Below are 13,206 nucleotides of genomic sequence, written 5' to 3' on the forward strand. Positions count from 1 at the left end.
TATATTTGATAGTATTTGATTATTTCACTACAAAATACGAGCATTTCATTATCCTTACTACCAAGCTGACAAAATATGAAAAGTATATAGCATTGTGATTCTACTTAGCAACTTATTTTTAAAAGAAAAAACTATTGGTTTAATTTTTCTTAAAATGTCTTTAACTTATATATTATATCAAACATCTTTTTTTATTTATATGACTATTAAAAAATATAATAAAAATAAATACATGTTTGAATATTATGACCATATAATATTATTCTCTTTGTGTTATACTTTTATCTTTTTCACATTGCTAATTGCATACACTAAATGAAATTTTGATAGAATAATTTCTCATATTATACATAGACAATAATTTTGTTTTAAAAAAAATTGATATAATAAAAATTTCCCAAAAATTTGATCTAAAAATATATATTTAATTATTATAAAGACCACATGTTATATTACCTAATTATATTATATATATATATATATTGTTTAAAAAATAAAAATATATTTGATTATATATATAACCATCCCATATTGTTTTTTCTATTTTTTTAGATTGTTGTTTTTTTAAAGTTATATTTGTTAAATAATTTATTAATTAATCTTATAATATATAAATATAAATATTTATTTGTAAATACAAAATAAATATATAATAAAATTATAAATATTTAACCCGTTCAAAGACAATTATATGTAAATATTTAAACTATAAATGTAAATCACTCTACTAAAAATGAAACAAAATATGTCTTATAAAATTTTTGGTCAAAACATAAAAAAATAAAAGATGCTGTATAAAACTAGGAAGAATATATAATCTAAAAAAAACAAAGAAATTAGATTGGACTACACAAATATAAAATACTTGCATCCCCATTATACACATTATATACCTACTATTCTGGGCCAATTGGAAGCTAGTGAAAACAGTCGTATAGTTGCGGGCATTTCGTAGGCCCGCACCACAGAAAAATCATATATATATATATATAATCATTTTGTTAATGTTAGGGAGAGTGAGTGAGCTTGGTATTTGGTTTTGTCCTTCAAGAAAGAGAGAGAACGTGTTTAGTCATAAGTGAGAGAAAGCTTCAAGAAAATAAGAAAGCTTGGTCGAGTTTAGTGTACAAGGAATTTTGTACTATCACTTTTTGTATGTTCTTCTTAACTGTGAAGAATGAGGGTTGTACAAAGATGTTCGAATATTGATCAATAAAGTTTGTGGTGGTACTCAACTAGACGTAGGACAAATTATCTGAACCAGTATAAATCTCAATGTTTTTACAACTTAATAATCTTGGTTTCTAGTGAGTGTATTTTTCACTGTGGTTCTTTCTTGAATTTTTAAGGTGAATCTTGATTATTGCAATTTATAAGCGAACAATATTACAAGGATTAACAGATTATATTTGTTGAAATACCATGTGCCAAAGAATTAAGTCGCAGGAGAAAAAGGTTTAAGTTCCAATTCTAATGGATCACAAGTTACAGCCAGAGTGAACGAGAATCTAAAAAATTTCACAGGTTCGTAAGCTCATATTATAAGAAGATATAGGAGTTTGTATACACCTTACAAATTATGATCATTACAGCAAAGAAAAATACTGTATCATATGTGTGTAAGGTCCTCTTCTTGTGAAGATGAATAAGTATTATAATGAGATTTGCTCTGCTTCAAGATCTTTTGAGTGCATTGACGATATACATAAGTAGTGAGGAAGAAAGAAAAATGTGGCTAAGAACACAAGAACTCCGAGATCAGCCTCTTCACCAACTGCCGCTCGACGAGGATTTACCCAGTATATCTGGCTAAAACACCATAAGCAGTACAAGCTAGCCACAATCAGAATAAGTTTCACTGACTGGTTTGATTGTTGTTTTATTGTGTTGAAGGATTTAACTCTGCGTGCCAAAGGAATTGAAACACAAATGTCATGAACCATAATAAGAATCGCAAAAGAAAAACTAAACTCTATATGGAAAAGATAAAGAAAATACCTATTGATGAAGATGAAACCACCAATTAGGCAAGTACATAAAAGACCAACTATAACAACAGCATCTGGGTTATTAGGTGCTCGGTTCTTCCACCAACCAGTGCTCAATATCCAGGTATACATAGCTGTGTGTCCATTTTCCTGCAGGTTTGCAAGGCAGAAAAACCATCCATTTGAATCACACTAAGAGTGACAAACCAATATGAAATTTTGGAATGAAAAACAAATAGGCAATGAAGAATTATTAATCCATCTCCTTGTCTATATACAATGACCAGTAATGTCCAATGTTAGGCAGTCCTATCTCTTTTACAACCCAGCAAAAACATAGTTAATTTTCCTATCTCACAGTAGATTCCAAACACATGCCCAAGTCCATAAAGGTTACAAATAACTCTTTCTTCCAAGGACTTTTAAGTATAGAAGACCATTGAAGAAACTGTTCACTTCCTTTCACTTGAAAGTGAAGTCTAAGGATTTAGCTAACTATAAACGACTGAGGCAGTTAAAGCTTAGTATGCAATACAATATTCTAAAGAAGTAGAACGAGAAAGGTTAAATAACATAGCATATCAACTTCTAAATATTATTACCTCAAACAAGTGATCTAAGAAAAAATGAGATAAAGAACCAGCTGACACCAAAAACAAACACTGCCTCTTAGAAAGGGGTACCTGTGCAATCAAAAGCAGCCAACCAGAATTTAAGATCAGCAATGTGATGTACCATGAATCACACAAAACATCTTTAGCAAAAAAGAAAAGAACTTCAACCATCACAACACAGCCCAATATGTTTCCAACCACTACAAGCAATATTCTATTTAGCTAATCCAAAACAAAAATCAACGATTCCATTCAAACCCACTAAAACTTAAGAGCAATATAAACAACTCAAACGGTTTAAATTTATACATACAAGTGATAATATGTTTCTTCCTAATTAAAAAATATAACCAATTGGGTTGGATTTCAATGATACATAGAAATTGAAGCAAACCCCAAAAATACAAAAATAACAAAGATCAAACTAGCTCAATTAAAATGTGCTCAAACTTAGATTGACCCATTTCCCAAAACATTAATTAATTAAACAAACGAAAGGAAAATCAGAGAAACTTACCCCAGAAATTGAATGAAGGACACCCTTTTGGATAAAAAATCTGGAGAGCCAAGAGTAGAAGAAAGAGAGAGGAAGACCAAGGATGAGGACGTAATAGAAAGGATGGTGTATGGCATCGGCGAGGGCCGAACCGAAGCCGATGCCAACGGTGGAGCTGAGCCACTCGGAGAAGGAGCCGATGTCAGGGCCAAAGAAGGCGTTGATGGTGTAGGTTAAGGTATGGTGTGGAGTAAACCGGCAATTGGAGAGGGTGGTCAGGCCCAGGCCTGAGCTCATGGCGTACATTAGGTGCGGACCAGGGCCCGGCATGGTCGGTTGAGCTGCGAAGAAATTTACAGTGATTTTCAAATCTATTGCATTACGGTACACTATATGGCAACAACCAACAAGGGGAGAAGGTTGACTTTATTTTGACTTCGTATATAATTTAAAAATTAATTGAAAAAATATATTTTTTTAAGTTTTTTAAATTATTTGTATATTTAAAATAAGGCCAATTATTTAATCCCTCACCTGGTGTGTGATCCTCTATTCTTTTGAAGCCATTGGATTGAATTGGTAAGTTAAAAAATTTAATCCTATGGCTAAAATTTGTTTAAGGGTAAATTTTTTAGAAATGTTGGCAACCGGTTAAGTTTTTTTTGTACATTCTACTACTTTTGAATAATTTATTGATTTTAATACAATAAATTGAAATGTGCTTCTTTTTTCTTTTTTTTTCTTTTTGCTTTTTTGCTTTTTTCTTTTACTTGTACTTATACTAATGCATAACATTAACAGTTTGTGAGACATTTTTAACCTTATTTCTTTGTTAATTTTATTGGACTTGACAATTTCAATATTGATATACTGCTAATGTTATATACTCATTAAATATATAAATATTTTGAAAGCCAATTTGTTTTTAAAATGGTATGAAAGCCAACTTAGAAATTACTTTCATTTTTGTTTGGATAATAATATCTAATATTGAAAGTTTTTTAATTTATTATGAAATAAATCAATATAAAAAGTACACATAATTTAATCACACATGGTGTTTAATAACATTAGAACACAAAATTATGATAACCAGAACAAAAAATTCAAGCTATTTTTTTATTATTATTATATAGATCTTTTATTTGTCAATAATGTAGCATAATTTATAATAATATTTTTTTGAGTTATGTACCACAGCATTAAGTATTTAAAAATATATAATTACTCTTTATTAAATAAAATCTCATTAATTTTTTTTTTTAAAATCACACTTCTAAAGTCTTCATTAGGTACAAAATTAACAATGAATAAAAGAAAACTTGATTTGTTTTCTACCCCTATATTTTATTATACATTATTAGTAAAATCACAACCTTTTACATGATCATTTGTGTGTGTGTGGATATTCATGTTTATAATTTTACATAATTGTAATTTATGAAATTTGATATTATAATTTTAAGAAAGTGCCATACTAAAGAAAATGTGAGAAAAGTGGGTATAGAAATACATTTTATTGTTTAAAATTATATGCCAATATTTATATAATGAATAATTAATATTTTTGCCCCCGAGCATATTATGACACTACCAGAGCGTGCCCCCTAAAATATACAGCCGGTTAAAAACGCTCTATCAACTTTTCCATTTTAAAAAGCATAGTCATTCAGTTAACTTTCGTTCAATTTTTCCGTTTAAATGCTGATGTGGTATTGCAATGTCACTGTCACATTTAGAATAATTAGCATTTTTGGCTCCTGAACTTTGATAACTACCAAATTGTGTCTTTTTTATTAAAAATAAAAAAAAATCTATGTTTTTATTAATCCTTATAAAAATAATTTAAATCTTAAAAAATTAAATAAAAGCCATTTAAACTCTAATCAAATCTTTAAAATTCACTCTAGATATTAAAAAAATCAAATAAATACCAAATATGAATAAAATAAAAAAAATTAAATATAAATAAAATCTTAATTAATCCAATAGACTCATATTAGCAATATATTTATTTTTGTTATAAATTAAAAAGAAACGATTCATTCATGGTGAGTTTTGCGTTGCAGAGCTCCAATCGTTTCATTTTCCTATATTTTTTTGTAAAAGAAATAGGATACGTATAATTTGATTTAAATTTGAATGTATATTTAGTTTGGTATTTAGGTTTTAGTTTCATTTAACTTTGGATTTTTATATACTAAATTATTATAAATGATATAATTCAATGTAAGTTTTTAACAGGTCGTATATTTTATGAGACACGATCTGGTGGTGTTATAAGTTCAGGAGGCAAAAATGCTAATTATTCTTATATAATTTAGATAAATACATTTTCTTATAATGTTTTTGTAAAAGAAAGAAGATGCATATGATTTGATTTAAATTTGAATGTATATTTAGATTTTTGACAAATAATGTATACTTAGTTTGGAAATTAGGTTTTAGTTTCATTTAACTTTGGATTTTTATATATTAAATTATTATAAATTTGAACTAATAGTAAGATTTTTTTTTTCAAATATTTAATGTTTTTCTAATGTTACTATTTTAATTTTATTTTGATTTTAATTTTTGGATTATTTTTTAAAAAAATATTAGGTTTCAATTAATAAAAAAATAGATTTTTTATTTTTTTAATTAATTTTTCAAATAAAAAGGGGCACGATTTGGGAATGGTCAAAATTAGGGGAACAAAAATGTTAATTATTCTACTCGTGATAATACTATATCAGAATTTACAATGCCACATTAGTATTTAAACAGTAAAATGGAACGAAACCTAACAATTTGACTAGGTTTTCGTAAATGATATAATTTAGGGGGAGTTTTTGTAATGACCTGATTATTACTTTCTTATAAGCTCTTTAATTATGAAATTATGTTATTTTATACTATGATTTATAACTTGAGTTGTGGAATTAGAAAGATTGCTTTAGAAATGTTGTTATTATAAGCTATGATTTAGTAAATAATTGTAATTTGGATAATTATAATTATTGGAGTTATTATTTATAGAATTTTATTTATTTTATGGAACATAAAGACACATGTAGAAATTAAATTAGTGTATAGTTTTCATAAGGAAAATAAGAATTTATAAAAGATGTACACATCATATAGGTGGTAAAATGTTGTACACATGTGGCACAAAATTAAGTCATATATATTTTAATCCAAAGGTGTAGCCGAAATCCAACAAGTGTAGATAGTTGAAATTTTTAGTATACACACGAAATTGATTTAATTAAGTGGCATAAAAATCTTGTATTGAGCAACCCGAAATTCACTTTGGTGAAGACCAAGATAAAGGGTGGCTTGTGAAGCATGAAACAAGAAAGAGATGAACTATTTGAAATACTATAGGTGGCGTGGAGGCTTGATTAAATTCAAATGAAATATGTGTCAAAAGAAGTTTGTAAAGTGGATCTAGAAAACTATGAATGTGGAGTCAAAAGACTAAATTAGAGAGTGTAGTGTGATAGTTGAAGGTTGTTGGCACATTTTGAATTTGAAAATGCTTGTTGTATTCGTGGGAGACTAAAAAGGAAATAAGAATGGACTTTGGCTCCATTTGGTTACACTCGAGAGTGTGTGTGGCATTAAAAGAAAGGGTTTAGCATAAGATTAGAGTGTTGAATAGGTCTTGGCTGAAATCTAGTGGAGAGGAGGGAGTTTTAAATTTTAAAATTTTGTTTGATGATAGTGGAGATAATTAAGGGAAGAGTTGAGCCTAGGAGCCTATAAAATAGAGCATTGGTGCTCTTCATTTTTCACACACTCATATTTTACAAGCTCTCTGTTACACCAAAATTTTGATATTAAGTAAATGACCTTGAAATGTAGGCTCGTAAAAGCATAGACTCAAAATAAGGGGTAGTATGAGATTCATCCAGAATCTCCCGTTTAATCCTAGTGTCCATCAGATCCCAAGTCTGATCCTTATACCTTAATAAACTCATGCCAGACACTGCATAGTCCTTAGCTAATCCAACTAAGACATTCCCCTCAATCCTTCCCATTTTTGGATCACTCAACTGTTTTTCCTTCAATCCTCTCTAAAAGAGTAAACTCAAGCGTAATGTTGGCCAACTGGCCCGCCAGTAACTATATTCTAGCTCTGGTCATATCTTTCAACTAACATGATGCATAGACAATCACCTTTTTCTATCAATGGGGTACCAATTCTTGAGAACTCTTCCACAAAACACATATAATACCCTGCCAATTCAAGGAAACTCCTGACCTCTGAGGCATTCCTTGGCCTTGGCCAATCTCTAACTGTGAATATACCAAAATATTGTCAATAAAGACGATCACCAATCAATTCCAATAATCTTTCAACACCCTATTCATCTGATCCATCAAAACAACTCGGGCATTAGTCAAATCCAAAAGACACGACTTAGCACTCCTAGTGCCCATATATGATATAAAAGGCAGTCTTCTGCTTATCCTTCTCCCTGATCTTCAGCTGGTAATAACTAGATCAAAGATCCACCTTGGAGATTACCTTCTTACTCAATAACTGAACCTTTAGTTCCTACAACTCTGCTGAAGCCTTTCAATACAGTGCCCTAGACCTGGTTCCGTCCCTGGCACTAACATAATCACCATTATGTCTCTTGGTGTAGAGGTAACCTTGACAAACCCCTAGAAGCACATCCAGAAACTCACAGACTAATCCAGTCTGTCCTAGTCTCACTGGCACGACCTGAGTTGTATCCACCACACTAGCTAAGAGTCATATGCATCCTCCTACAATAGGTCTCTAGCTCTAAGTACAGATGTCATAAGTATATGGGGTCCATGTGCAGTGCCAACAAATACAAGGGTTTCTCACCCTCAAGCCCAAGGGTTACCATCTTTTCCTTACAATTTATCATTGCCCCATACTTGGCTAACCAATTAATATCCAGGATTATATCAAAGTCGGTCATAACCAACTCTATCAAATCAACTGATGAGTCCCTTCCCACAATAATCTAACTCATCTCTTAAGAATTACCAATAGGATACAAAATTTTCATCATAGTATAACCACATAATATGCATATCAAATCTATGTCTCTCTAGATGCAACAATACAAGGAACAACACGACATCAAAACCAAATCAGTACAATACAAGAATCAGAACCAGAAAGTTGACCTACCACTACTGAGGAACCAGCCTTATTATCAGTCTCTGACTCTAACTGCGTCAGAGTGAACACTCGAGCTAGAGTCAAGCTATCTGCCCCCTTTGTTTCATCATTCCTTAGCCTTGGGCAATCTCTCTTGAGATTCCTAACCATCCCACACAAAAACACATGCCTTTGCTTGACATTTCCCCAGATGGCGTCTCTTACACAGAGCCTATTTCGGGTATAGTTTCCAATCCTCGTCCTCGCCCCGATGGCATATCTGAGCACTTCGGAACCCCTTTTCTAATACTAAGGTACTGAATACATTGATAACTTTTCTTTCTAGATCACTGGGACCTCTGCCCCTGCCTGATCTAATAAACAGAGGTATCACTGCCTGAGCTCCGCGCTCTCCGACACTCTCCCTCCAAATCTCGTTTCCTATGCCCTCGACAACAAGGGCCCTTATTATCACCTAAGCATAGGTAGAGATCTCATGAACTGGGGTGATTCTAACACCCTGGGCTATTCTAGGATTCAATCCCTAGATAAACTGCTCTTTCCAAGCCACATCCGTGGGTACCATATTAAAAGCAAACTTGGCCAACCCATCGTCTTTGTTAACATACTCTGTTACTGTTGCATTTCCCTGAACCAGGTTCAGAAATTCATTTGTCTTTGCAGTCTTAACTGCATCACAATAATATCTTTTAATAAACAACTGCCTAAATTCTTCCCAATTCTTTGCAGTTGTATCTCGTGTCTAGGATACCATTTCCCACCACGTCCGGGCATCTTCCCGCAACACATATGTAGCACAGATCACCCTCTCGCAACCTACCACCCCCATACTGACGAGGATGGAACTGATTGTGCCCATCCATTGCTCAGCTCTGAATGGATCTAGGCCTCCCTCAAAAAAACTAGAGGGTAATATTCCTGAAATCTTTCATATAGAAATTCCCATTTGCTCTTAACCCTAGGCTGAGCCATAATTGGTGCCATTCCTGACATAGCAAAGGAAGAGGTGTTCCTTGACAGAACCTGCTATTTTAAACACCTGATCTCTTCCTCTTGCCTCTATAATCCTAATTGCATATCTGTAAACACCTGCTACCAATTCTAATGGGCAGGCAGAGGGCTCAAGCCTTGGCTGTAATTCCCAACCTCAGTATAAACACCACCGGGTCCCGTTAACTACCTTGGGTACATAACCTCTGATTTAGTCTACAGTCAATAACTTGACCCATTAAGCATGATGAGCACATTCCAAAAGCCTTCCCCACGAGAACAATCACCTAGCATCACATTCACATACCACTGTTGTACTAAATACATGCACATAACATTCATGCATAAATCAATAACCCCTACTCTTTCCAACATACATATCATGCTCTGAACTCTAGTATGCACATAACACATTCATATATCAACTGAGCAGGTAATCACATAATCATATCAATAGTCAAGGGTCAGGCCCTATCAGAATCTCATGCTCCCTAATAAGGCATGCAGGTAAGCCATTTATATCTTATTTGAGTAGTTAAACACGTAACCACATAAATAGTCACCATACCCTGAATGGAGCTTGTCTTTAGTGACGAGTGTACATGCCCAGCTTGTCTTCAGGAACCCTTAACCTTGGCACGCTCTGATACCAAGCTGTAATGCCCTACTACTCAGGGACCCTTACACTGTGTATTTTAAATAGTGCTAAACTCGCTAAACGAGTCATTTGGTCATAACCGTGTAACTAAACGTGATTAACAGTTTAGGGTTAAAAATTTTGGTCAAAGATACAAACGTTTCACTAAAACGTGTACTGTATACATGGGATCCCAAAATACATTTAAAATGTTAATTACAGTAAAAGACTTACAACATGCCGACCTAAGCGGAAAAATAAAGTTTGACCCTAGTTCCTCTTTAAACTCTCAGTTGTGGTGGTCGAGCAGTCGCATATGTACACATCGTCACCTAAGCTGTAATGCCCCAAAATCCCTAATGCAGTTTAGTGGCTGGATTAGTAAGCCGGGAGGGCCATAATTATTTTATTATGCCATTAAATGATTATATGCATGTTTATGTGAATTATATTATAATATGATGTTAAATGCATGCATGTGAGTCCACGTTTGATTATAAGGGCATTTTGGTTATTTGGCCCATTGAGGGCATATTTGTGTATTTTGGTGCATGTTGTGATTTATGGATGAGATCCCATTATTATGGGGATATATTCGAGCTATTCAGCATGAGACGGTCTTAGATTGCAAATTAGCGATTTTGTCATAATGGGGTCAATTATTGGGATATTGGATAATGAGAACGTTTATTTGATGATATATTGGGAGTTATTGAGATCAGGAGGAAATTTCGGGAGTTTTGACTATTTTGTCCCCAGGGGTGTTTTTGGGACCTCGAGCATTAGGTTTTATTTTAGGTTACTTAAGCTTGAAGTAGTCTGTCAAAAAGAACTTTACGTTAAAACACCTTTCTCTTTCTTCCGTTAGTTCTTTTTACCGTTCGTTGCAATTTCAAAGAAATCTTGAGTTCTAGGAGTCAGAATCAAGCGAGGATCGAGGCATATCAATCATAGGAAAGGTTATAAGCTTCTTGACCAAAGGATTTAGCGAGAAACAACCCAATCAAAGGTAATCTAAGCTTTAAGTTTTGAGATTTAGAGTTTCTAAGTTTTGATTTGGATTTTGTGTGTTGATGAGTTTTTGATTTGTTTGAGCCTCGGGATTTGATGATTTTGGATCATTGGGATGTTTAGGAACTTTAATTTTTGGTTTTAGAGATGTTTAAGTAGGTTTTTGGAGTGATTTAAAAGTGAGAAATTGGAGTTATGGCAGGTTTCCCAGGTGGGGCCGCGACCCAAGCTCGATGCTGAAGATGGTTGAGTTTTGTGTGTGTTGGGGGCCGTGGCACTGGGTAAGGTGCATCGCAGCGCTTGCTCCTGGTTTGGTTGGGGGCCGCGGCTCATGAAGGTTTTTGAGGCCAATTGGGTGTTTTGATCATGGGAACTCAATCTTAGGCCTCAGGATCGTTCCTACTACCCGGATTAGTGGGATTCGATGTCCCGGAGGCTAAGTCTTGGTTCGGGAACCTTTGTTGTTCATTTTATTGATGGAATCCCATATTTGGTTATGAATAGGTGACCGCTAAGGAACTAAAGGATAGATCATTCTCAAGGGTCGTTCTTTTATTCATTCTCGCTTGAACCAGAGGTAAGAAAACTGCACCCTGTGTATATGACACACGTGGTTGTTTTAAAGGCATGTTGATTGTTAAATGTGAACATTGAATGCATATTAAATGCTTGGAAAATCTTGCTTACTTGTGTATGACACTGACTATTCAGAATCGACATTGTCGCGTATTACTGACCTAGGAGTCAGGAACGGCATAAGCGTCATGAACGCAGAGTCGATAAGATTAGATCTAATCGATATCAGTGTAGAATGATTCTAGGAGCATTAATGCTGGACTGACCCTAAGGTCGATGAAAATTATAAGCGCTTGACTAGTCTATGACTAGTTACTCAGAGCCAGGGCCAAAGGCCTAGGTGATTGTTTTGACACATGGCTGAGGGAAACGGAATCCCACGGTTGTGACTCTATGGTCACATGGTAGGTTATGTTGGTGAGTAGTTCATCAAACACCTATCCTATTTAAGCTAGTGAAAGGATCACTTATTCACTTGGTAGGTTATGTTGGTGACCATTTCATCAAATACCTATCTTGTTAAGCTAGTGAAAGGATCACTTATTTGCAAGCTTAGTTGACCCTATCATCACATGGCTAATGGGAACGGAACCCACCTTAGTGACTTTTACAACTGCCACTCCTCTATTTTGGACTGAAAGTCCTGAATGATTATTATGATCATTGTTGATATTATATTCATGCAATATAGAGTTTTCTTGCTGGGCTTTGGCTAATGGGTGCTATGTGGTGCAGGTAAAGGGAAAGAAAAGCTCACCCAGCCTTGAGTGGAGAGCTTAGGTGGTGATGTGTACATATGCGGCCGCTTGACCACCACGGCCAAGGAGTTCTCAGAGGAACTAGGGGGTTTACCCTATTTTTTCCGCTTAGATCGGCAGGTTGTAAATTTTACACAGTAGAGACCATTTTGTATAGTAAATAACTTGTAAACGTTTTTATGGACCCATGAACAGTTTTATGTTTTAAATAAAATATATCATTTCCTTTTGATTGGTTTTCCACCTTAACCTATTAATAACACCTAAAAGCACGTTTTTAACCAAAGAACTCGGTTAGCGAGTTAAATTCATGGTTCAACATTCACCGTAACGGTCTTGGGGTAACCAGGGCGTTACATAAGCTCTCCAACTCAAGGGGGGTCCAAATTTCTTTACCCTTTACCTGGACCATGTAGCACCTGTGAGCCAAGGCCCATCAAGAAAACTTAAACATGCTCATAAGCAGTTCATAACATATTATCAAATCATAATAAGCATGCCTAGCAGTAATAACCCTACTCACGCATGCATACCATTCATATAAATGACTGCAATGTCATATGGAGCCAATTTCCCTAGATAAATGATCAATGCATCATACCGGGGCCCAATGCCCAAAATACATGATTATGGAATCATACTAGGGCTTAGCATCCAACCACATGATTAATAAATCATACTGGCTCAACGTCTTAGGATATGGGACTAATGAGTCACCCCGGGGCCCTTTGCCCTGTCCTCTATATAACCAGCCTTGGAGCTGGCCCAGCGTACCTAGGGCTTTAGTTTTATCCGACTAGTAGGTCGTTCAAGTGTATAATGTGCTTTTGGTTAAACTAAACCATATGGACCAGCACTCAGCATGCTATTGCCATCCTTGACTAATAAGTCAATGCTTTACAACCAACCCTCAACGTGCTAAGGTCATCCTTGACTAATAAGCCAATGCTTTACGATAAGCACTCAACGTGCTAAGGTCGTCCTTGACTA

At 34.2% G+C, this 13,206-nt stretch overlaps 1 protein-coding gene across 1 annotated transcript; it reads right to left on the reverse strand.

Annotated features, from left to right (window-relative positions):
- Positions 1-1,435: 1,435 nt before the first annotated feature.
- On the reverse strand, positions 1,436-3,474 carry LOC133830352 (uncharacterized). Its single transcript, XM_062260324.1, has 4 exons — positions 3,120-3,474; positions 2,591-2,671; positions 1,999-2,138; positions 1,436-1,902 (listed from the first exon to the last, which is right to left on the reverse strand). Exons 1-4 carry the CDS (start codon positions 3,426-3,428, stop codon positions 1,653-1,655), a joined length of 780 nt encoding a protein of 259 aa, XP_062116308.1. The 5' UTR covers positions 3,429-3,474; the 3' UTR covers positions 1,436-1,652.
- Between the last annotated feature and the right edge of the window lie 9,732 nt (positions 3,475-13,206).

This window comes from Humulus lupulus, chromosome 4 (genome assembly GCF_963169125.1).
Source record: "Humulus lupulus chromosome 4, drHumLupu1.1, whole genome shotgun sequence".
In the NCBI taxonomy this organism is placed as follows: Eukaryota; Viridiplantae; Streptophyta; class Magnoliopsida; order Rosales; family Cannabaceae; genus Humulus; species Humulus lupulus.